Source organism: Saccopteryx leptura, chromosome 5, assembly GCF_036850995.1.
Source record: "Saccopteryx leptura isolate mSacLep1 chromosome 5, mSacLep1_pri_phased_curated, whole genome shotgun sequence".
NCBI lineage: Eukaryota > Metazoa > Chordata > Mammalia > Chiroptera > Emballonuridae > Saccopteryx > Saccopteryx leptura.
This window is the reverse complement of record NC_089507.1, coordinates 36,209,859-36,234,605: the sequence shown is the minus strand read 5'-3', so window position 1 is coordinate 36,234,605 and position 24,747 is coordinate 36,209,859. Positions and strand designations below refer to the sequence as shown.

Here is a 24,747-nt window from a genome sequence, read left to right as displayed (position 1 = left end):
TTCCACAGGGGGAAGGCAGAGAGGCCTGGAGCATGGACATTTAATGTGTAGGTCCCTGTGAGTCTAGTACTGGATCCGGTCGAGGGGCTTAGCCACCTTCGGGAGGGGCACAGTCAGCCCCAGGAGAGGACTCTCTCAGTCTTCCTCCCTGAGACCAGGGTCTCAACAGCTGAAAGAACTTCTGCAGAGTAAACTGTCTGACACACTCAGTCTGAACCTGCTCACCTCATTGGGGAGAAATAAAATTTGAGTATCCAGCAGTGGCTGAGGGATCAAGCTCTGGATGAGGGGCCACATTCCCTGTACTGAGCTTCTGACCAAGAAACTCCTGAAGTAAGGGGTCCCACAAATGTTGTATTCACAATCTCAGCTGCCCTAACCCACCAAGTGTGCAACCTGTAGAGGCCTATTTCAGATGACCTACTTCCAATTTTTGTAGGTGAGGCCAGTCTGAGCCCACACTACATCTTACTACAGAAGACTCTGTGGAAGCCCAGGCAGCTGCAAAAAGAGGAGGAGCAGTTGAAAGGTGGAGAGAAATCTTACAGAGCTTAGGGCTTTACAGAGCTGCTGTCATCTCTAAAGCAGGAGGAAGCTGATCCTTATACAAAGGTTGGCCCCTCCCTCACTACTCACACACAGAAAAAGCAGACAGAAACAGCGAAAAGTGCAGTAGCTGCAGACAGGTAGCCCACAGCAGGTTACAAACAACAGTTAACCCCAACCTAAGAAGATCTAGAGACAACACAACTGGTAGTGGGTGGCAGATAGCACCAACCCTAGACTCAGCTTCCTACACAAGCAACATGCCAAAAGGTGGAGCCTAGCAGGCACCAGACACTGTGGAGAATAAATACGCCCAACAGGACAGACATTGCACACAATGTGTATACACAAGATCAAGGTTGACCCTTAGAGCCAGTCAGCCTGAAGGAATAACCATGCCCATGAAAGGACCAACTGCATGTAATACATAAAACAAGAGAGAAAATAGCACCCTCAAGAAGCATTCTTAGAACAAGGAAAACAGGTGGCATGGAGGTCAGTACCACTGAGCCCATTTTCTTCATAAAGATACCACAAAAATTTCAATGTCAGACAGCACTACCTAATGCACAGACAAAATGGGAAGACAGAGAAATGCAACCCAAATTAATCAACAAGAGAAATCCCCAGAAAAAGAGCTGAATGGGATGGAAGTAACCAAACTACCAGATGCAGGGTTTAAAATAATGATATTTAGGATGCTCAAGGATCTTAGAGCAACAATGGATGGACATAATGAGCACGTAAATAAAGAGATAGCAAGCATCAAAAAGGACATTGAAATCATAAAAAAGGCAAGTCACAAATGACAAATACAATATCAGAAATGAAGAATACACTAGGAGGAATCAATAGCAGGCTGGATGAAGCAGAGGACTGAATCAGCAGTTTAGAGGACAAGATAAAAGCACGAAAGCAGAGTGGCAAAAAGAAAAGACCTAAAAAAGACTGAGGAAACACTAAGGTGCGCTGTAACATGAAGAGAAACAACACATCATAGGGGTTCCTGAAGGAGAAGAGAACAAACAAGGGATAAAGAACCTGTTTGAAGAAATCCTAGCTGAAAACTCCCTAAATTGGTGAAAGAAAAAGTCACACAAGTTGAAGAAACTTTTGGGTTCCATTAAAGAGGAACCCAAAAAGGGCTACACCAAGACACGTCATAATTGAAGTGACAAAGTTAAGAGACAAAGAAAAAATACTAAAAGCTGCAAGAGAAAAGCAGTTAATTACCTACAGAGGAGCCTCCATAAGGATGACATCTGAATTCTCAACAGAAACACTTGAGGCCAGAAGGGATTGGTAAGAAATATACAAAGTAATGCAAAACAAGAACCTACAATCAAGAGTTCTTTATCCAGCAAGGCTATCATTTAAAATTAGAGGAGAAATAAAAAGCTTCACGGACAAAAAAAACAACACAAAAAACCTCAAGAAATTCATTACAACCAAACCAGTGCTGCAAGAAATGCTAAGGGGCCTGCTGTGAAAAAAGCAAAGAAAAAGAGGACTGTAGATTTAAAAAATAAAATGGCAATAAATAAGTACATGTCAATAATAACCTTAAAAGTAAATGGATTAAATGCTCTAATCAAAAGATATAAGGTAGCTGTGTGGTTAAGAAAACAGGACCATACATATGCTGTCTACAAGAGACCTACCTCAGAACAAAAGATACATATAGACTGAAAGTGAAGGGAAGGAAAAAAGCATTTCATGCAAATGAAAATGAAAAAGAAGCTAGGGTAGCAATACTTATACCTGACAAAATAGACTTTAAAACAAAGGCTATATACAGTAAGGGAAAAAGAAGATCACTACTTAATGATAAAGGGAGCAATCCAACAGGAGGATATAACCATTGTAAATATTTATGTGCCTATATAGGAGCACCTAAATATATAAAGCAGATTTTGATGGACTTAAAGGACGAGATCAACAGCAATACTATAATAGTAGGGGATTTTAATACCCCACTAGTATCAATGGACAGATCCTCCAGACAGAAAATTAACAAAGAAACAGCAGCCTTAAATGACACACTAGGTCAACTGGATTTAATAGATATCTTCAGAACCTTTCACCCTAAAGCAGCAGAATATACATTCTTTTCAAGTGCTCATGGTACATTCTTTAGGATAGACCACATGTTAGGACACAAAACAAGTCTCAATAAATTTAAGAAGATTGAAATCATATCAAGTATCTTCTCTGGTCAAAATGGCATGAAACTAGCAATCAACTAAAATAGAAAAACTGAAAAACATTCAAATATTCGTTATTTAATAACAGGCTAAATAGCATGTTATTAAGTAACAAATGGGTTAACAATGAGATCAAAAAAGAAATAAAAAATCTCCTTGAAACAAATGAAACCAAACATACAACAACTCAAAATTTGTGGAACACAGCAAAAGCAGTCCTAAGTGGGAAGTTCATAGCATTACAGGCATAACTCAAGAAGAAAGAAAAAGCTCAAATAAACAACTTAATCCTGCACCTAAAAGAACTAGATAAAGAACAACAAACAAAGCCCAGAGGAAGTAGAAGGAAATAAATAATAAAGATCAGAGCAGAAATAAATGACATAGAGGCTAAAAAAAAAAATACAAAAGATCAATGAAACCAATAGCTGGTTCTTTGAAAAGGTAAACAAGATTGACAAACCTTTAACCAGACTCATCAAGAAAAAAAGAGAGCAGACTCAAATAAATACAATTAGAAATGAAAAAGGAGAAGTAACAACTGACGCCACAGAAATACAAAGGATTGTAAGAAAATACTATAAAGACTTATATGCCAAAAAATTGGACAACCTAGGTGAAATGGATAAATTCCTAGAAACATACAATCTTCCAAGACTCAATCTAGAAGAACCAGAAAACCTAAACAGACCAATTACAACAAATAAAATTGAAACAGTTATCAAAAAACTCCCAACAGCCTGACCTGTGGTGGCGCAGTGGAAAAAGGGTCGACCTGGAATGCTGAGGTCGCTGGTTCGAAACCCTGGGCTTGCCTGGTCAAGGCATATATGAGAGTTGATGCTTCTTGCTCCTCCTCCTTCTCTTTCTTTCTCCTCTCTCTCTAAAAATAAATAAAATCTTAAAAAAAAAAAAAACTCCCAACAAACAAAAGTCCTGGACTGGATGGCTTAACAGGCAATTTTTACCAAATATCCAAAGACCTAACACCTATCCTTGTCAAGCTATTTCAAAAAATTCAAGAGGAGGGAAAACTTCTAAGCTCCTTTTATGAAGTGAGCATAATTCTAATTCCAAAACCAGGCAAAGACAACACAAAGAAAGAAAACTACAGGCAATATCCCTGATGAATTTAGATGCTAAAATTCTCAACAATATTAGCAAATCTGATACAGCAGTACATGAAAAAAATGATACATCATGATCAAGTGGGATGTACAGTGTGTCCGTCAAGTCATGGTGCACTTTTGACCAGTCACAGGAAAGCAACAAAGGACGATAGAAATGTGAAATCTGCACCAAATAAAAGGAAAACCCGCCTGACCAGGCGGTAGCACAGTGGATAGAGCGTCGGACTGGGATGTGGAGGACCCAGGTTTGAGATCCCGAGGTCGCCAACTTGAGCGTGGGCTCATCTGGTTTGAGCAAAGCTCACCAGCTTGAGCCCAAGGTCGCTGACTCGAGCAAAGGGTTACTAGGTCTGCTGAAGGCCCGTGGTCAAGGCACATATGAGAAAGCAATCAATGAACAACTAAGGTGTTGCAACGAAAAACTGATGTTTGATGCTTCTCATCTCTCTCCGTTCCTGCCTGTCCCTATCTATCCCTCCCTCTGTATAAAAAAAAAAAAAAAAAAGGAAAACCCTCCTAGTTACTGTAGGATGATGACTAACACCGTGTATACAGCGGAGCAGCCCACGGCCATGCCAGTTGAGATGTGGATGGTACAGAGGAAAGTTCAGTGTGTTTTGTGGCTCACTAAATTCGAATCCGTGACCAAAGTGCAACGTGAATATCGGCGCGTTTATAATGAAGCGCCACCACATAGGAATAACATTACTCGGCGGGATAAGCCGCTAAAGAAAACCGGCAGTTTGGTGGAGAAACCCCATTCTGGTAGGCTATCAGTCAGTGATGAGTCTGTAGAGGCTATACGGGATAGCTACCTAAGGAGCCCTAAAAAATCTGTGCGTGAGCCCACAATGAACTGCACTGAATAGGTATGAAACTGGGAGAGTTTTCCTTTTATTTGGTGCAGATTTCACGTTTCTATTGTCTTTTGTTGCTTTCCTGTAACCAGTCAAAAGTGCACCAGGACTTTACGGACACACTGTATTCTGGGGAGTCAAGGCTGGTACAATATTCGTAAATCAATCAATGTGATTCATCACATAAACAAAAGGAAGGAGAAAAACTACATGATAATATCAATAGATGCAGAAAAAGCACTTGATAAAATCCAGCACCCATTTATGATCAAAACTCTCAGCAAAGTGGGAATACAGGGAACATACCTCAACATGATAAAGGCCATCTATGACAAACCCACAGCCAACATCATACTCAATGGGCAAAAATTAAAAGCAATCCCCTTAAGATCAGGAACAAGGCAGGGATGCCCCCTTTCACCACTCTTATTCAATATAGTTCTGGAAGTCCTAGCCACAGCTATCAGGCAAGAAAAAGAAAGAAAAGGCATCCAAATTGGAAAAGAAGAAGTAAAACTATCATTATTTGCTGATGATATGATACTGTACATAGAAAACCCTAAAGTCTCAGTCAAAAAACTACTGGACCTGATAAATGAATTCAGCAAGGTGGCAGGATATAAAATTAATACTCAGAAATCAGAGGCATTTTTATACACCACAATGAACTATCAGAAAGAGAAATTAGGACATCACGGAAATGGCGCCGTGAGCAGCGCGTCCGACAGATCTCCCCAAAATCACAACAAATTTATCAACTAGAAACAGGAAAATTTATCTTCGGAGCATTACGGAGTTCCACACAAACTGAAAGCGAAAGGACTGTTATCACTTGAATCTGAGAGACGAGGGTGTGGAGGAAGCTACCGCAGGGACGTTCATTCAAGCCGCGAGGAAGTGCGCCTGGGGTGAGTCATCCCGCACTCGGGAGCCGCGAGCCGCCGCCGCGAGCCGCCGCCGCCGCGAGCAGCGCCCGGGTCGGTTGCAGAGCGAGCACCGCCGCCGCGAGCAGCCGCGAGCAGCTCCCGGTTCGGTTGCAGAGCGAGCACCGCCCACACTCCGGAGCTGTGAGCAACCGCTGGCGCGCGCCCGGTCTGATTGCAGACCGAGCATTGCAGACCGAGCACCGCTAACGTTCCCAGCGGCCCGCGCATGGGGAGCGGGAGAGGCCCCAGGGCAGTATTCCCTACTTGGGAGATTCTCTCCGCGGGCGGGGCACCTCACCCAGCCATTCAAGCTAACAATCAAGCGTTGGGGGAGGGGCGCGCGCAGGCAGCCTGAAATACCTTCCGGAGCACAGCTGCGACCCAATTACTAAAATTAACTTAACCCGTGAAATCTGCGCACCCTCGGTTCTAATTGATAAGATCTCTCTCAGTTCACCGACCCAAGACAAGAGGGGTGATATTTTTTAGTGCCTCTCGCTAAAGGGGCGGGGGCAACTTCTGATTGATAGAGCCTCCATATTCAGGGATAAACGCTAACAAGAAGGACTTGGCAGATAATAAGATCTATACTACACTAGTCGCAAGCAGAGACTAGTGCCTCTTCTTCCCAGCCAAAACAGGCTACAAAGTGTGGAAAGCCTGGGTTGAGAGGTCCAACTGAATGCTAGGCGCTGAACAGTCACCTTGACAACAATTGACTCCCACCCCCGCCTGATTACACTGGAGGCCCTGACTGCCAGAGCCTTTCCCAAAGCCTTGCACTGAGTGGGGATAGAGTGGGGATTTCCCAGCTCTTTGAGCCTCTTACTCCCCAGGCAGAAGCAGTGGCAGCCTTATAGCTGGATCACCAGGCTGCTAATTCAGGAAGGGGGGACTAGGAGAGAGAATCCAGGAAAGCAAACTCTCTCATCGTTGGACCCTGCAAACGCCAACAAGCCTTGACTACCAGCAAGACTAAAGCCAATTATATGACATTGCCATAGAATCTCATCAACTGCAAATCCCTACCTAAGTGTGACACAGGGGCAGAGCCTGGGGTACAGAGTCACCGACCAGGAAGAGGGAGAGGAAAGAAAAAGGAAGAAGTTAACATCTCAAAATCAAGAAAAATCCACAGACTTTACAACTTGTTCCACTAATTTTTTTTTTTTTGTTGTTGTTGTTGTTTGTTTCTTCTATCTTATTGCCTTTATCTCCTCCACCTCGGTCCTTCTATTCTCTGCCCATCTTATGCTTCCCTTTTCTTGAACTACACTACCCATAAGTGTTACATTTTATTTCTCTTCTTCATCCTCACCCTCCTTTGGGGTTATACTCCAGGACACTTAACTCTCACTCTCTCATCTTTTGTTTTTTTGTTTTGTTTTTTTGTTATTTGTTTTTTGTTTTTGTTTTTGTTTTGCTTTATTTTGTTTTTTTCTCTTCCTTTTTTATTTCTTCCTTCGTTCTTCTCTTTTTCTTATTTTTTCCTTTCTATTCGTTTTTTCTTTTCTCGTTTTACTTTCCTCCCATTTAATCCTCAATCACGAACAAATTAGTTAATTTGGGACTCAAGGCTTTTTTTGGCTTTATTTTTCTTTTTAGCTTTTGTTTTTGTTTTTTTCTTGTGAGTTTATTTTTGTGGCATTTTGGGTCCTCCCAACCCAAGGTCTCCATTGTATTTGGTCTTCGCTCCACTTAATACAACAGATTTTTACTTATTATTTTTATTTTTTTCTTCTTTATTATTCCTTTTTTTGTCCTTTTTTCTGGTTCCCTCTTATCCCTCTCATTATATCTCTTAGTTGACCATCACCCACAGGCAGATCATCTTATGCTTGTCTAAGATTTTCCTCCTTTTTTTTTTTTTGCATTTAGTAGGTCCCTACTCCCCTTTTTTTTTGCCCCTTGAACTCTTCACCGCAAACCAGGCCCTCCATTATAGGCACGATATTTCCCTGAGGAGGGGAGAGGAGGGAAGGAGAAGAAAGAAAAAAAGGGGGAAATAATAAATTATTACTGCTTTTTTTTGTGGGGTGTTTTACCCTTTGTTTTTTTTTATTTTTTATTTTTTTATTTTTTATTTTTTTTACTTTTTACTCTTTATTAATTCTAATTAGTGCTATCAACAAGACCACCCTCAGATGCCAATAAGAAAGAGGAAATCGAATATTATGGATACAAAAGAAAGAGAGGTAACACAAATAGATGTGGAAAAATCTATGGAGAAAAGACTTAACATATTGGACGCCTTGGAGCTAAATGACAGAGAATTTAAAATAGAAATCTTAAAAATACTCAGAGATATACAAGAAAACACAGAAAGGCAATATAGGGAGATCAGAAAACAACTCAATGAACACAAAGAATATATTACCAAGGAAATTGAAACTATAAAAACAAATCAAACAGAAATGAAAAACTCAATTCACGAGCTGAAAAACGAGGTAACAAGCTTAGCTAGCAGAACAACCCAGATTGAAGATAGGATTAGTGAAATAGAAGACAAACAACTTGAGGCACAACAGAGAGAAGAAGAAAGAGACTCAAAAATAATAAAAAACGAGAAAGCCCTACAGGAATTATCTGACTCCATCAGAAAGAATAACATAAGAATAATAGGTATATCAGAGGGAGAAGAGAAAGAAAATGGAATGGAGAATACACTCAAACAAATAATAGACGAGAACTTCCCAAGCCTGTGGAAAGAACTTAAAGCCTCAAGTTCAAGAAGCAAACAGAACACCGAGTTTTCTTAACCCCAACAAACCCACTCCAAGGCACATCATAATAAAGATGACACAAACCAATGACAAAGAAAAAATTCTCAAGGCAGCCAGGGAAAAGAAGAGTACAACATATAAAAGGAAGGCCTATTAGATTATCATCAGATTTCTCAGCAGAAACTCTACAAGCTAGAAGAGAGTGGACCCCAATATTTAAAGCCCTGAAAGAGAGGAACTTTCAGCCAAGAATACTATACCCATCAAAGCTATCCTTCAAGTATGAAGGAGATATAAAAACATTCACAAATACAGAAAAGATGAGAGAATTTATCACCAGAAAGCCCCCACTCCAGGAAATATAAAGGGGGTTTTCCAACCAGATTCAAAGAACAAAAGAAAGCAACACCACAAGTAACAGCTCCACCAAGAACACAATAAAACCAAACTTAAACTGTGACAACAAAGGAAAAAAAAGGGGGGAGAGAATGGAGATTAACAGTAGCAAAGGACGATGAAGTGTAGAAATACTTATAAGATAGGGTACTACAATGAATATGGTAGGTACCCTTTTCATTACTTAATGGTAACCACCCTAGAAAAAACCACCACAAAAACACATGACATATAAAAAAGGTAGAAAAAAAAAAAAAAGAAAAAAAAAAAGAAAGAGAAATTAAGAAAACAATCCCCTTCACTATTGCAACAAAAAAAATAAAGTACCTAGGAGTAAATTTAACCAAGGAGGTTAAAGACTTGTACTCTGAAAATTATAAAACATTGATAAAAAGAAATCAAGAAAGATACAAACAAGTGGAAGCATATACCATGTTCATGGTTAGGAAGAATAAACCATTAAAATGTCTATATTACCCAAAGCAATTTATAAATTCAATGCAATACCAATTAAAATACCAATGACATATTTCAAAGATATAGAACACATATTCCAAAAATTTATATGGAACCAAAAAAGAATGAATAGCCTTAGCAATCTTGAAAAAGAATAATAAAATGGGAGGTATCACACTTCCTGATATCAAGTTATACTACAAAGCTGTTGTACTCAAAACAGCCTGGTACTGGCATTAGAACAGGCATATAGATCAATGGAACAGAACAGAGAACCCAGAAAGAAACCTACACCTTTAAGGACAATTGATATTTGACAAAGGAGGTAAGAGCATACAATGGAGTAAAGACAGTCTCTTTAACAAATGGTGTTGGGAAAATTGGACAGGTACATGCAAAAAGATGAAACTAGACCACCAACTTATACCATTCACAAAAATAAACTCAAAAAGACTTAATGTTAGTGTTGAAACCATAAGCATCCTCGAAGAAAACATAGGCAGTAAACTCTCCGATATCTCTTGTAGCAATATTTTTGTCGATTTATCTTCACGGGCAAGTCAAATAAAGGACAAAATAAACAACTGGGACTATACCTAACTAAAAAGATTTTGCAAGCAAAAGACACCATGGACAAAATTAAAAAGAAAACCTACACAATGGGAGAACATATTCACCAATACGTCTGGTAAGGGGTTAATAACCAAAATTTATAAAGAACTTCTAAAACTCAACACCAGGAAAATAAATAATCCAATTAAAAAATGGGCAAGACAACTGAATAGACACTTCTCCAAAGAGGACATACAGATGGCTGATAGGCATATGAAAAAATGTTCAATGTCACTAAATCATCAGAGAAATGCAAATTAAAACCACAATGAGATAACATTTCACACCTGTCAGAATGGCGCTCATTAACAAAACAACACAGAATAAGTGCTGGCGAGGGTGTGGAGAAAAGGGAACCCTCCTGCACTGCTGGTGGGAATGCAGACTTGTGCAGCCACTGTGGAGAATAGTATGGAGTTTCTTCAAAAAATTAGGAATATATCCTAAGAACACCATATCACTGATTCAAAAGAAGATATTCAGCCCCATGTTTACTGCAGCATTGTTTACAATAGCCAAGATATGAAAACAACCCAAGTGTCCGTAAGTGGAGAAGTAGATTTAAAAAAGCTGTGATACACACACACACACACACACACACACACACACACACACACACACAATGGAATACTATGTGGGTGTGAAAAGGGAAATCTTACCTTTTGTAGATGGCATGGATGGACTTGGAGATTACTATGCTAAGTGAAATAAACCCGGCAGAGAAAGAAAAATATCATATGACCTCACTTATGTGAAATCTAATGAACAAAGTGAACTGAGGAATGGAATAGAGGCAGAGGCGGGGTCACAGGGAGTGGAGGGACAGCAGTCAGAGGGAAGGGGGATGAGGGGATGGGATCAGAGAATGTGAGGGGATAAGTGAAATTATATATATATATGTAACACACAGATACAGATAACAGGACAGAAAATCCCAGAGGGAAGGGGGGAGGGGGACTATGGGGACAAAGTGGTAGGAGTAACGGAGTTACATTGAGGACACTTAATTTTAAAAAAAGGAAGTGAAAAACCGTCTCAAGTTAGAAAAGGACGTGAATGAAAATGATCACAACCAACTGAGGTTCAAGTCAGGCAGAATTCTCTGATAAACAGAAGACCCAGCAAATTTTCCTTAACAAATTGTGTATCTATAATATAATTTCTAGTTTAAAATAGAAATGCCTGAGCTACTGTTTTACTTAGAAAAAGAAGAGACATTATCTGTAACAGGTGTGACCTCTTACATCTCCCTGAAACACCACCTCGGAGACAGTGAATTGCACTGGTACCTCATGCTGGAAAGGACAATGCATCAGGGACACATAGGCTCGGCCTCCAGAGTCCTCTGTTTGCAACTTCTTATAGCTTTATTTCAAGGAGTGAGCCAGCCAAGACTCCCCCACCCCAGAGAAATCTCCCACTCCTCTTGCCCACTGCCAGTCCTTCTCCCTCCCCTGGAAGGCTCCCTGTCTCCCCCTCCAGCAGCTTCTCTACACGCCGCTGCCTTCGGATTCTATCTAAACCTATCTCACACACTCTAGAAGGGCTCCTCTCACCTCCTTCTGCCCTCCAAGCCCACGCACTCATCCCTCTCAATCCATCCCATTATCTCTCCTTCCAGCACCGAGGCTGGACCACACAATCAGAACAAAACCCAAGAGCAGCATCAGTGAGTTCACGGTGCTACTCAGCCAGGCCACGGCGCTGCTGCTGTCAGTGCCCCCTCAGCCAGCATGCGTCCTCCTTACAACTCCAAGTGCCAGCTCTCTCCGGGACTCAGCAGAGTACCTCGCTACTACACATAGAATGTAGATGGACCAAATTTAACTGATATTTAATAACTATCTCCAGGTCAACAAAAGAATTACTGTAGTTAGTCTTTTATTGCATTCTCTTTGTCCAATATTATTTCTCTCTGGGTCCTTTTAAAAAAGGGAACCAAGAAAAAAAATGGGCCTGACCTGTTGTGGCGCAGTGGGTAAGCACTGACCCAGAACACCAAGGTCGCTGGCTTGAGCAAGGGGACCGGGACCCTGACATGATCCCAGTCAAGGCACACAGAGAAGCTCAATGCACAAGTAAAGTGAAAGCAACTACAAGTTGATGCTTCTCACCCTCTCTCTCCCTTCCTAGCTCTCTCTCACACAATAAAAAAAGGAATATTAAAAAAAAATTTTTTTTAAAGGAAAAAAAATGGATGTTTTATTTAAAAGAAGTCATACAACAATATTTGTATGTATATATACACTGAAATAATTCATATTGAGGGGAAAACCCTATGCATAAACATACTGAAACAGATTTCCACTTGTTAGCTCTTAACTTATATCCCACCACCTTCCTCTCACAAGATCACCTAGAAAGGTGACAGATGTCAGTCAAGGAAGGTGAAGTGGAGAGGACACTGTGAAGAGGACACTGGCCTGCGCCTCAGGGGCAGAGCTTGGCTGTACTGTCCCCTCCTCTCTGGCTGTTTATTCACCTGCATAATGACAAGACAGGACAGATGACTTTTCACTTCTTTCAGCTATAAAGTTTCACGAGTCTATGACACCCATAACACTATAAATAAGTGCAAATCAAGGTAAATTTAGGAGAAAAAAATTATAACTTGATAGCCAACTACTATTTTTTTAATTGATTTTAAGAGAGAGGAAGGAAGAAAAAGAAAGAAAAATTGGTTTGTTTTCTCCTTATTTAGGCATTCACTGGTTGATTCCTGTATGTGCCCTGACTGGGGATTGAACCCACAACCTTGGTGTATTGGGACAATATTCTAACCAACTAAGCTATCAGCCTGGGCTACTACTATTTTTAATGAACTTCAAAGTTTGAAGGTGAAGAAAAAAACGATCCCACCCCTTAAGACTACAATCTGGGTGGAAAGATGTTAAATGAGTCACTTCATCATTTTCTGGTATTGTATGATAGTTTCTTTTCTGGTATATTAAAGCACAATATTTAACATATGCCATTTTTATTTGCAATAGAGAACATTTAGGATATTAAAACTGTTAGAAAATTTAATTTCCATTCAAAGTTTGATTTTAAAAGGTCCGCTATGTTAATTATAAGTTATTACTTCTAGAAGTCCTTTTTCTAGTAGAAAAAAGAGATTGAAGAGATATAAAGCTCTTTGAGTTCTGCTTCTCACTAAGATTGAGTTAGAGAAACTAGATTTCCCTTTAACTTCAAACAGCCAAAAAACTGGACAAAAGATGTGAACTGATGGCTTGCATTCCCTGGACAACAGGCAGCACAGGACATGACCCCGAGGAAAAGGAAGCACGAGGCCAGCCCCACAGTGATGCCAGCTGACTGTGTGGAGGTGGGTCCAGGCCACCCAGGAAGGCGGAGCCCGAACCAAGCCCGGGGGCCTTGCTGAGTTGGAATAGACAGAGTTCGAGGAGACAAAAGTGACTCTAATTTGTGGGTCAAAATACTAGCGAGGTGGGAGCTGCCCAGAGGGAAATCCGACCTGCAGCGCCTCCGCAGTCTGTGGCCCAGGACTTCCCTGTGCCCGTGTGAGAGGGAAGCACTGAGCTGGGGGAAGAACCACCGCGGAGAAAAGCAGAACGTCCCGAGGACTTCCCTGTGCCCGTGTGAGAGGGAAGCACCGAGCTGGGGGAAGAACCACTGCGGAGGGAAGCAGAACGTCCCGAGCTCACAGGGCTGGGAGCAGTTTGTATTCCCACGAACCAGAGTGGAAAGATCTCACAATACTCAGGGCTGTGGGTGGTAGAATCCCTGTCCTTTCAAAGGATCACACTGATTCCACATAACCATGTACCAGAAATAATTAAAAATCCAACACTGTTTAAAGGAATACAAAAAGACCCAGCAACCAAAAACATAAAATTTATCATATCTAGCATCCAATCAAAAATATATATATATACTAGGAATGCAAAGGTGCTATAAAATATGACTCATGGCCAAGATAAAAATTACCACTAGCCAGAGACTCAGAATTGGCTGTGAGGATGAACCTGAAGACCAAGTTGTTATACACTTGTTATAAATGTGTTCTGGATGTCCCAGAGGTAGAAGAAAGGACTATCACGATGAAGAGAGAGATGCAACACACAAAAAAAGACCCAAATGAAACTTCTAGAGATGAAAAACAGCAGTATTTGAAATGAAAAATATACTGGCTAGGATTAACAGCAGATTAGACAGTGCAGAAGAAAAGATTAATATTAGAAGACATGGCAATCACAGCTACCAAGGAAACAGAGGGGAAAATACCCTGAAAAAAAATGGCATCTGATGTTTATGGACATCAAGCACCGAACATAGGTATAACTGTAGTCCCACAGGAGAGCAGAGGAAGAACAGAAAAACATCTGAAGAAATAACAGTGGAACATTTCCCCAATTTAATACAAACTATAAGCCCATGAATAAATAAAATCATTAAAAAAATAGTTCTTAAAAGAAAATTATGCCAACACACAGTGTAATCAACTTGGGAAAAGCAATGAAGAGAATAAAAGCAGTCAGAAAACAAGATATTATGTTCAAAGGAATAATGAACAACACTAGTCTTGCTACCAGAAGCTACTCAAGACAGAAGACAATAGATATACCATTACAGTACTGAAAGAATATTACATCTACCTAGAATCTTTTATCCAGCAAAGTACCTTTTCAAATTGAAGGCAAAGTAAAAGCTTAGAGAATTGATCATCAGAAGATCTGTACTATGAGAAATGTTAAAGAATTTTTTTTGGCAGGAGGCAAATGATATCAGAAATCAGTACAAAAGAAATGGAGAGCATAGAAATGATATATATTTGGGTAAATATAAAAAATATCTACCAAAATGATAACAATATATGCTATGGTCTAAATCAGGGGTCGGGAACCTTTTTGGCTGAGAAAGCCATGAACGCCACATATTTTAAAATGTAATTCCGTGAGAGCCATACAATGACCTGTGTACGTTATGCATTATTCAATAAAAATTTGGTGTTGTCCCAGAGGACACCTGTGATTGGCTCCAGCCACCCGCAACCATGAACATGAGCTACGGTAGGAAATGAATGGATTGTAATACATGAGACTGTTTTATATTTTTAATGTTATTATTTTTATTAAAGATTTGTCTGCAAGCCAGATGCAGCCATCAAAAGAGCCACATCTGGCTCGCGATCCATAGGTTCCCAACCCCTGGTCTAAATGTTTGTGTCCCTCCAAAATTCATGTTAGAAATCCTAGTCCTCAAGGTGATGGTATTAGGAGGTGGGGCCCTGAGAGGTATTTACCAACCGCCCCCATGAATGTGGATTAGTGCTCTTAAAAAACTGAGACTCCAGAGGGATCCCGCCTTCCTTCCGACACTGTGAGGTTACAGCTGCTAGCAAGCTCTCACCAGACATCTAATCTGTTGGTGTCTTAATCTTGGACTTCCCAGCCACCAGAACTGTGAGAAATAAATTTTTGTTGTTTATTAATTACTCAGTCTCTGGTATTTGTTAGAATAGCCTGAACAGACTAAATAAAATAAATTGTGAGATTTATGGCACATGTATAAGTAAAACATACAACAGCAAAATAGGAAGTATACTGCTATAAAGGTTCTTGCATTATACATGAAGTGGTATATTATTATTTGAAGAAAATTTGTGAAAAATTTGAGATACATACTATAGAGCCTATAGCAACCACAAGAAAAATGAAACAAAGAGAGATATAGCTAACAAGGCAATAGTGGAAATAAAATGAAATCATAAAAAAAAATCTCAATCCAAAAGAAGCCATGAAAAGGGGAAAAAACAAAAACCAGATGAGAAAAACTGGGGGGGGGGGGGGGAGACAGCAAATAGGAGATATAAACTTAATCATACCAATAATGACATTAAATGTAAATGGCTTAAGCATCCCAAGACGGATATAGTCAGATAGACCCAACTATATGTTATCTATAAGAAATACACTTTAAATACAAAGACACAAATAGCTTAAAAGTAAAAGAATGGAAAAAGACATGTCTTGCAGACTTTAATCAAAAGAAAGCTGGAGTGGGTATAGACTTCAGAAGAAGTAATATTACCAAAGACAGAGACATTTCATAACACTAAAGGATCAATTCTTCAAGACCTAACAATACTAAATGTATCTCAACCTAATGTCTAAAAAGAAACCAAAATAATGACAAAAGTGACAAGAGAAATATAGTTGGAGAGTTCAACAGTTCACATTGCTCTCTCAGTATCTGATAGACTAGGCAGAAATCAATATAAAAGACTGAACAACACTACCCATCAACTTGACTTGACTGACAGTTATGAAACACTCTATAGAACAGAGCCCAATGTTACTTCTTTTCTGGACATGTAAAAAATTCATTGCAGCAGACAATATTCTGGACTATAAATCAACCTCCATACACTTGAATGGACTTAAATAATACAGAGTATGTTTTCTGACCACAACAGAATTAAACTAGGTATCAATGATAATATTACTTTAAAATCCTAAAAACTTGGGAAATAACTCAAACAACACACTTCTAAATAACCAATGAGTTAAAAAAAATTACAAGGGAAACTGGAAAATATTTTTAACTGAATGCAAGTGAAAATGAAAATCCAGTATCTCAAAGCGTGTGGGATAGAGCTAAACAAAACAAAAGAAGGATTCAATAACAATTTATCTTACAGAATAACTTAGCTGAATGGTGGGTGTTAGTCATCATTATGTAAAACAGCTTAACTAACTGATATTTCCTGATCCTCTCCTTCAAAGCAAAGGACTCTGTGGGCTGCTACTGGGAGCACCTAGAAAGAAAACGCAGTCTCCCTTATCTGGCAGATCAAATCAAGGTCTTCATCTAAACTCCAAAGCCGAGGAGAGGGGGCTACGTTTGAGGGCACAGTCCCTCCAGGACAAGGACCAGCCAGCGGGAGTGTGCACACAATGCAGAGCGCTGCGTGAGGACACACGGGGCTGGCCGGAGCTCCAACACAACAAAAGACAGAAAGGCCAAAGGCAGGCGGTGGGTCCAGTGAACAGCTCACTCAACTACACAGGTGTCACAGGTATCGCAGAAGAGAGGAAGTTGGGGACTCGATTATAAGGGCCTGAGTGACCTGAAGGTGGGACTTGAAGCCAGAACCTGGGTGTGAGTCCCGGGTCTACTGTTATCAGTGGGACCATGGTCAATTTCTCCATTCTCTGAGGCCCACCTTCCTCCTCTGTGAAGTAGGCGGAAAGGACCGTCTGTCACTCATTGCAGTGGGAGCAACTGCACTGCCCACGGGAAGCAATAGTAACATAAAGGCAGAGGGAAGGATGAGGGCAGCCAGTGACCCTGGGCTGAAGGAAGAGGAACGACACCCTACTGGTACGGACGCTGGATGAGAAGATGTGGAAAGAAGGCCGCCACAGTGCAGGGCAGGAGGAACAGCGGCCCACCAGTGGGGCTATGAGGGGCATCGAGAGGGTGGCAGCTGATGGAGCTGCCACCCCAAGACAGGCCCCAGAGCCTGACCGAGGGGCACGGACACCAGGGAGGACTTAAATGGAACCTGGATCTAAAGCAGTGGGCATGTGGGAAAATCTGATCCCCAAACAGGCAAGTTAGAAAATAAGCCCTATTTTCTAAGTATAAAGCTTCTAAATAAATTTTGATCCATACAATAAGAAACAGCTGCCTTCTACTAAAGGAAAATAAAATCTCATGCAATAAAATATTTAATCCTAGAAACTACATCTATTCTAAAAGCATCCGGCAAATAACTTCTACATGTAATTATACAAATGCCATTTAGTAAAATATCACAGCTGAAATTTCCATATAATTTCTAGTATCTATAAAGTCTCATACATCTTGTCATTTTATTTGAAGGTTGAAATAATGCAAAAATTCACAAATGAAGACAGCACCCAAACTACTAATGTATTACTGTAGATGTTCCAGAATTCACCACTGAATAAATCAATTGGTGCTGGACCAACAGAGCCAAGGCAAGTAAAATGTGAAAAAATCAGCATGGTGGTAGGAAAAACAAATCATCTGTCACTGAGTTCTTGGCTTTAATAAAAAATTCGTTTTAAAAATGCAATCAATCAAGCAAGCCTAGTCCTCTGAAGCCACTAAACACACGAACATAACAGAAAACACCACTCCTGAATCAATTATAACTATGAGCTGTGGATTGTGTGTGTATGCAGCAATACCAGTTAGTGCCTGAGGATTCTACCTACGGTTGCCAGGCTGAAAAATAAGACTTCATTTCACTCCAACAGAACCACTGTCACATACTTGGACCTAGTCCACTATGTAACAATACGATCACTTTTCAGAATGATTAGAAATTATGTTTGAATAAGGCTCACTGAAACTAGGTTAGGTTTGAAATTCAAATGATTTCCAAATACAATATAGCACCCAAAGTGAAAATAGATTAGCTCTAATTAGCTTATTCCAATAAACTCAATGGATAAAGGTTTGTTGTTTCACAAGAAGGAAGAGCCCGTCCAAGCTTACCCAGGAGATATTTAGAACAGTGTCTATAACATGCCCATTTACAAATCACCCCTAAAGCAATCACGAGAACCATTAAAGGTCTGCCACTACAGCTTTTTGCTAACATACTACATTTTTGCCCAGAATCAAAGTTAGCTAGAAAGTGTACATGTAGGAAGAAATTCTAACTAACATCCTGGGAGTAACTTAACTTCTTTGCTGTGTAGTATGTAAAAACCAAGCTCGAAAGGCAACAAAAAGGGGGAGGGAGGAGAGGGGAAACATCTGGATAGGCTCCAGAGAACTCACCCGTGCAAAGTCAAACGCATATCTGTAAATAAGTTTAAAGTTTGTAGAATCATTTAATAATGTTCTTAAGTAATCCAAAGTATTTCTGAGTTTTTCTGTTGTATCACATCTAGAAAAACAGAATAAAGGCAAATTATAACCAGAGGTTTTTTTTCTTCTTAATTGGGTCAGTAAAATAAAACACAATACCAAAAGACAGCATAAAAACCCTCGAGTTGGAACATATCCTATCCATAATGACCTACTTTTTCCTACACTTTTTTTTTTTTAATTTTAAATATACAGAAAAGCTGAAAGAACAGTAAATAAGACCCATATACCCATCGCCTCGGTTCACAATAAACAGTCACACTTGTGCTCTCTCACACACACTTTTTTTCTGAACCATTTGAAAGTAAGTTGCCAACACGACCCCCCTACACACTTAAATACTATTATCACTCTTTATATTCCAACAGTGACAACTTTCTCTGCTACCATACAACCCACACTGTCAATTTCCCAGTTGTACCCCCAAGTTTCTTTACAGCTGGTGCTTTCAACAGTTCAGGACCTCATCCAGGCCCAGGCATGGCTTTTTGTTGTCAGATCTCCATAGTCTCTAAAGGGTGTCCTGCCCTTTCTGTCTTTCTTGACAATGTCATTTTTGAAAAGATCAGACTAGTGGTTGTGTAGAATCTCAATTTGTCAGACAGTTCCCCTACGCTTATATTTAGGTTAAACATTTATGGTAAGAACACTACACATGATATCCTTCTCAGTGTGCCCCAGGAGGAGGCTCAGAGCATCAGTCTGTCCCACCATTGGTGACCCTGAGGTGATTCTCTAGGTTAAGGAAGTGTGCACTGGAGACCCCATTTAAAGGCACTTCTCTCCCTCTGAAATAGCACATAATCTGAGGATATTTCAAGACTCTGAATCCTGTCCCTCAACAATCTTCCCTCGATAGTTTTGCATCCACCGATGATATTCGCCTGAACTGACTTTACATTTGAAGATGCACAGTGGGGGTATTTCCAACTCTATCATGCTTTACACTCACTGGCTGGAATTCTATAAAGAAGGGTCTACTTATCACTTTTCCTAGTTTTTGAAGTTAAGAATTTTTGCTTTTTATTCACTGTTCTAAGCTGTTACTGTCCTTATTTTTTTATGCACAAACTGTCCTCATTTGGGCAGGGACCCCTTCAAGCTGGCTCCAGTGCCTTCTGACGCCCCCATCAGTCTGAGCACGTCCTCACTCTCTCACACAAGATATTCCAGCTCACTCTGTACTTTCCCTACCTTAGACTTGCAGTCAGCTATTTCTCTAGAGAGCCCTGGTGATGATAACCTATCCTTACAGGAAAGTGACATATTGTTTATTTTTCCTAAGAAAGTAGACTAATTGGTTATTATTACAAACTAATATTATGCTTGTAATACCTAGCCCTTGGAAATGAGGACCAAGAGTCACCCTTTTCACTGGCAATATTAGAGCTTTTCAATGCTTAATGTACTTCCTGGTGCTTCTCTGTAGAGCTTTCACCTACTAATAAGTATAGATAATACATATAGGTATCAATGTAAATATTGTAAATACTTTATAAACTAAAACAGGGTTTGTAACAGAGCACACTGATCTGCTTTTAGCAATAAATTTGTGAAAGCTAACTACACAAGACCCCATGATCTATTGAGATAAAATATCTAAAGAGTCAAAAATTAGAGTAAATGTTTTGTTTATAAGTCTACAATAATTCAGAATGTCCTTTATTTCTTCTTGATATTTGAAAACTAAAAAGAAAAAAAATCAAAATCAGACTATTTCAGAAGTCAGAAATGGCTTATTTAAGGGCCATGGAAAATAAAAGCTGAAATGTAAGAAGAAACTAGCCGTTTCCGGAGGAAGGGCTCTCCAGCTGAAAGGAGCAGCGTGTGCAGAGGCCTGGTGGCAGAGGGAGCATGGAGTCCGGGGACAAAGAGAAAGCCTGTGACTAGCCCAGGCAGAGCAAGAGTGGAAGTGGCACAAGATGAGGCGAAAGAGAGCTGGGACCAGACCATAAAGTTCCGATGGTCCACAGTGTTTTATTTTTTAATTGAATGCCAGAACCAATGGAAGCCACCTCCTACTACGGGAGAGACCAGGTTCGGGCTTGCACCTTGAGAAGCTCACTCTGGGTCTCTGTGGAGGAGGGTTGTGGAAGGGGAAAAAACAGCAATAGCCTAGTTAGAGACGTAGTTCTAGATCCCAACAGGGACCAGTAGAGGATAAAAGGATACACAAGAAAGCAGTAAGTGGGCAGTATGGCTTTATTTACTACCACATATATAAGTAAATAATATTTTATTAATAATATCAGGGAGAGTCAAAGAGGGAATGCTAACCTCAAAATATATAAAGTTGTGGTCCCTGGTCTTCACTGGAAAGAAGATTAAAAACCAAAGTCACAGGAAATGGGTCAGATTTTGGCTGATGGGTTAGCTTAGTCCTGCCCAATGAGAAGAAGAGCAATTGTTTGTTTTAATGATTCAAGGACGGAAACCGCTCATTTAAATAACTATGTAGCTAAAAGGAAATAAGGAGGCTGTGAGTCTTTGGGTAGAACTGCAAGCAAGGCAAAATGTCAAGTTCTGCTGCATGCCTGGGCATGAGACCACACACCTTGGCAGAAGACGTCCCTATGTCTGGAAGACCACACACCTTGGCAGAAGATGTCCCTATGTCTGGAAGACCACACACCCTGGCAGAAGATGTCCCTACGTCTGGAAGACCACGCACCTTGGCAGAAGACATCCCTATGTCTGGAAGACCACACACCTTGGCAGAAGATGTCCCTATGTCTGGAAGACCACACACCTTGGCAGAAGACGTCCCTATGTCTGGAAGACCACACACCTTGGCAGAAGACATCCCTATGTCTGGAAGACCACACACCTTGGCAGAAGATGTCCCTATGTCTGGAAGACCAGAGATCTTGTCTGGAGTGTAAAGCAGAAAATGCCCAAAGTAACACTTCAATTTCATGCATCAATTACGGAAGTTACATGGGTTAGAGATGATATTGCCAATACAGAATGTAATCTGCTCTAAAAGGGGCTCTGTCCCTCAGCTCTTCTGGACCAACTCCCACGCGAGAAGCAGCCCACCGAGTCCCCAGGTCTGAACCACAGACTGCCATCTAGTGGCCATTCAACGAGACCATCTGCAGTGTCTCGGTTCTCACAAAGGGCCTGTGAAGAAACAGGCCTTTCTGTGTACCACATGTAAGGAAGCTCACTGAGGCTGGAGAGTAAGAGTGCCGTACCACTACGGAGCATTATTTGCAAAAACAAAATATACACATGTCGTGAAATCATTTCTTGAGTTTTGCTGCCACGAAACACCTTCGGAGTCAACAGGAATAAGGACAACAGTCCTCAGAAGTTATAAAATTCTTCCCCATGACCCAGACAAGGCCTTCTCCCCCTTGCTCAGAGAGCCCCAAGGTATTTTCCCAGCCCCATCATCAGTTCTATCTATGCAACGTTAGTTACAACTCTAACATCCTTCATTTGGGTTTTAGTTTAGACATCCCCAAAAAAGCTTAATTCATCAGTGGCAGACTTAACCCCACATGTTGGAATAACACAATAAATAAAGACAGTTAAAACAAGAGCTGTGCCTTCTCTGAGAATGACCTAGGGAGCTCGGGACAGACATTCCCTCCCTGCTGCTGTCACACCTTCCCAGCCCCGGAGAGGCCATGCCCATAACTCCTCTACACAGTGTCAGGGAGACACAGTCAAGACTAATTTCTGAGCGCCCAAGCATCTGCCACATGACATCGCTTCACCTCCCTGGTTGTGGAAATGCTACCAGAGACTCCCAGGAAGTGGCCCAACTGATTCAAAAGTATGTGGTTCCAAAACCCATGGGCTATTTTTAGCACGCTTCCACTGCACAGCATTTTAATCAAATATACTAGCATAGATATAGTAGATGTACGACTATATATATTTTGTCATATACACACTTTAAATCCAATTTAAGTCCAAAACTTTCCATCTTAGAGCATATAAATGTGGCCTCTGAGTCTTCTTATTTATTGGGTGTGCATACCTTACAAATATAGAATTTATTTAGTCAATTCATATAGCATATAGAGAATTCATATTACTTTTGAATCTTTTACCTGAACATTGTTTCTAAGACCCAACCCCAAACTGACTTGGTCTGGTTCGTGAGTTTTATTTCCCCAAGACCCAGAACATGGTGCTGGCACACCACTGCCATTCAAATATGTGCTGAACAAATGGTAAATCTACAGATGTTGGGGGTGGTTCTTAAAACATGAAATTGGTCTATTTTTGAAGTAGAAAGAAACGTTCAGGTTATTCTGGGCAATTACCTCCAACTCACTGATGAGAAAACCAATCTCAGAATTTCATATCACAAAAAGAAAGCAGACTCCTCAGTGTCTACAATGGGTCAGGCTTGTCACTGCACCTAAACTTTATAGGGACACAACTACCACCCAGCAGAGTCCCCAGCGAAGAGCCTGCAAAGTGCCCCCCCAAACACATATGCAGACCTCTTCCAGCAACTGCAAATTTCACTTCCCAGGTGGGAAGGTTCTCAAAACACACTGGCAAGGCCTGGCATTGTGTAATGTTCATTTGTAAAGGCAAATGTAAAAGAGAATCTAGAACTATACAAAAATGGCTATTACACTTTCTTAAGACAAATGAAAATGTGCCTGACAATATGGTGATGATGCCTCCCGAGGCCTTGAGACAGGCTTTCGTGTGGCCGTGCCGCACTTCAGAAAGAGCAGCCACCACTCCTCTACTCCCAACGCAGCAAAGAGAAGGGCAGCGAGGAAAACAACGAAAGAGTGTAAGGCTTAAAACCACAAGTTGTTTGCCAACATGACAACACAATTTGAGAGATTTCAGAGACCTAACCCTAAAATTCTACAGCATTCCAAGAGGAGAGTCAAATAGGTGATTTGCCTTTTACCTGAAACTCATTTGCTCTCAGACAATAGTTGTTAGAGGAAGAATGTGATTTCAGAATCAGAGGTCTTGGGTTTTCTTCCCATCTCTGCCACTAGATTTTACAAACCACATATCCCCTCTGAACCTCAGCTTCCTCATTTGTAAAATGCACACGGATCAAGCCTGGTCTGTCCAGGTAGCTGGGAGGCTCAAATGAGAAAACAGTGATGAGGCATCATAACTACTAAAGCACAATGCAGATAAAGCATTATTATCAATAATAAATAAACAATGACACTAAAGGTTGACAAATCAAAAATTATTTCAATAAAACCATTTCAACTCCAATTTGAATCCAATAAAAAATGAAACCTTTATTCCTAAAGTAAAAAGAGAAAGAGAAGCCATTCCAAGTACTCTACATCAAAATTACTGTTCAGAATTAGCACTTCAACTTCCAGTAAGTATCATTTGAAATGTGTAGTCATCCACCTCAGCTGTACCCTCCAATGCATAAGATAGAACAACTTATGTTTTCTTGAATGAAACTTAGCAAACACAAACATACATACACAAACACACCACACACACAAACACACAAGCACAAAGTGAACACATAAAACCACTGATTTTTTTCTTATTCTGAGCCAAGTAACACAAACAGAATCTTTATCATTACAACGTTTTAACCACTAGAGTAAGGAAGTTTCCATTTTGCCCTAAGCTAAAATAGAACATATAAAATAGAAGATATCAAACATTTTCACTTACAAGTTACACATTACTCAATTTTTTCTCATTGACTGTAAACCAGATTCTAATAAACCTCTGCTTTCTACGTTCTGACCTGGTGCTGTCTAATACAGAAGCTACTAGACACGTGGCTCCGGGGCCTTTGGGATGCAGCTAATGCAAACTGAGATGCATCTAAATGTAAAAATAATCACATTTTGAAGATTTAATATAAAAAAATAATGTAAAATAGCCCGCTGATTTATAAATGTTAATTGTATGCTAGAATGGTAATAGTCTGGGTTAAATAAAATAGATCAAAATTAATTTTACCTGTTTCTTTTTATGCTTTTATCATGGCTATCAGAAATTTTTTAATTACATATAGTGGCTCACATATGAGAAAAGGCTGCTCTATTTCTATT

The 24,747-nt window shown here is 40.3% G+C and overlaps 1 protein-coding gene across 7 annotated transcripts in view; it reads right to left on the bottom strand.

Annotated features, from left to right (window-relative positions):
* Positions 1–24,747, bottom strand: part of DCUN1D4 (defective in cullin neddylation 1 domain containing 4) — a 97,878-nt gene that overhangs the window by 12,381 nt on the left and 60,750 nt on the right. For 6 of the 7 annotated variants that reach the window (XM_066384755.1, XM_066384761.1, XM_066384756.1 and 3 more), the window contains 2 exons: positions 18,632–18,740; positions 3,496–3,633 (listed from right to left, as the gene is read on the bottom strand). In XM_066384755.1, coding sequence (XP_066240852.1) covers positions 3,496–3,633; positions 18,632–18,740 — 247 coding nt within the window. The remainder of the gene's footprint in view (positions 1–3,495; positions 3,634–18,631; positions 18,741–24,747) is intronic. The other variant, XM_066384760.1, reaches the window with a different exon arrangement.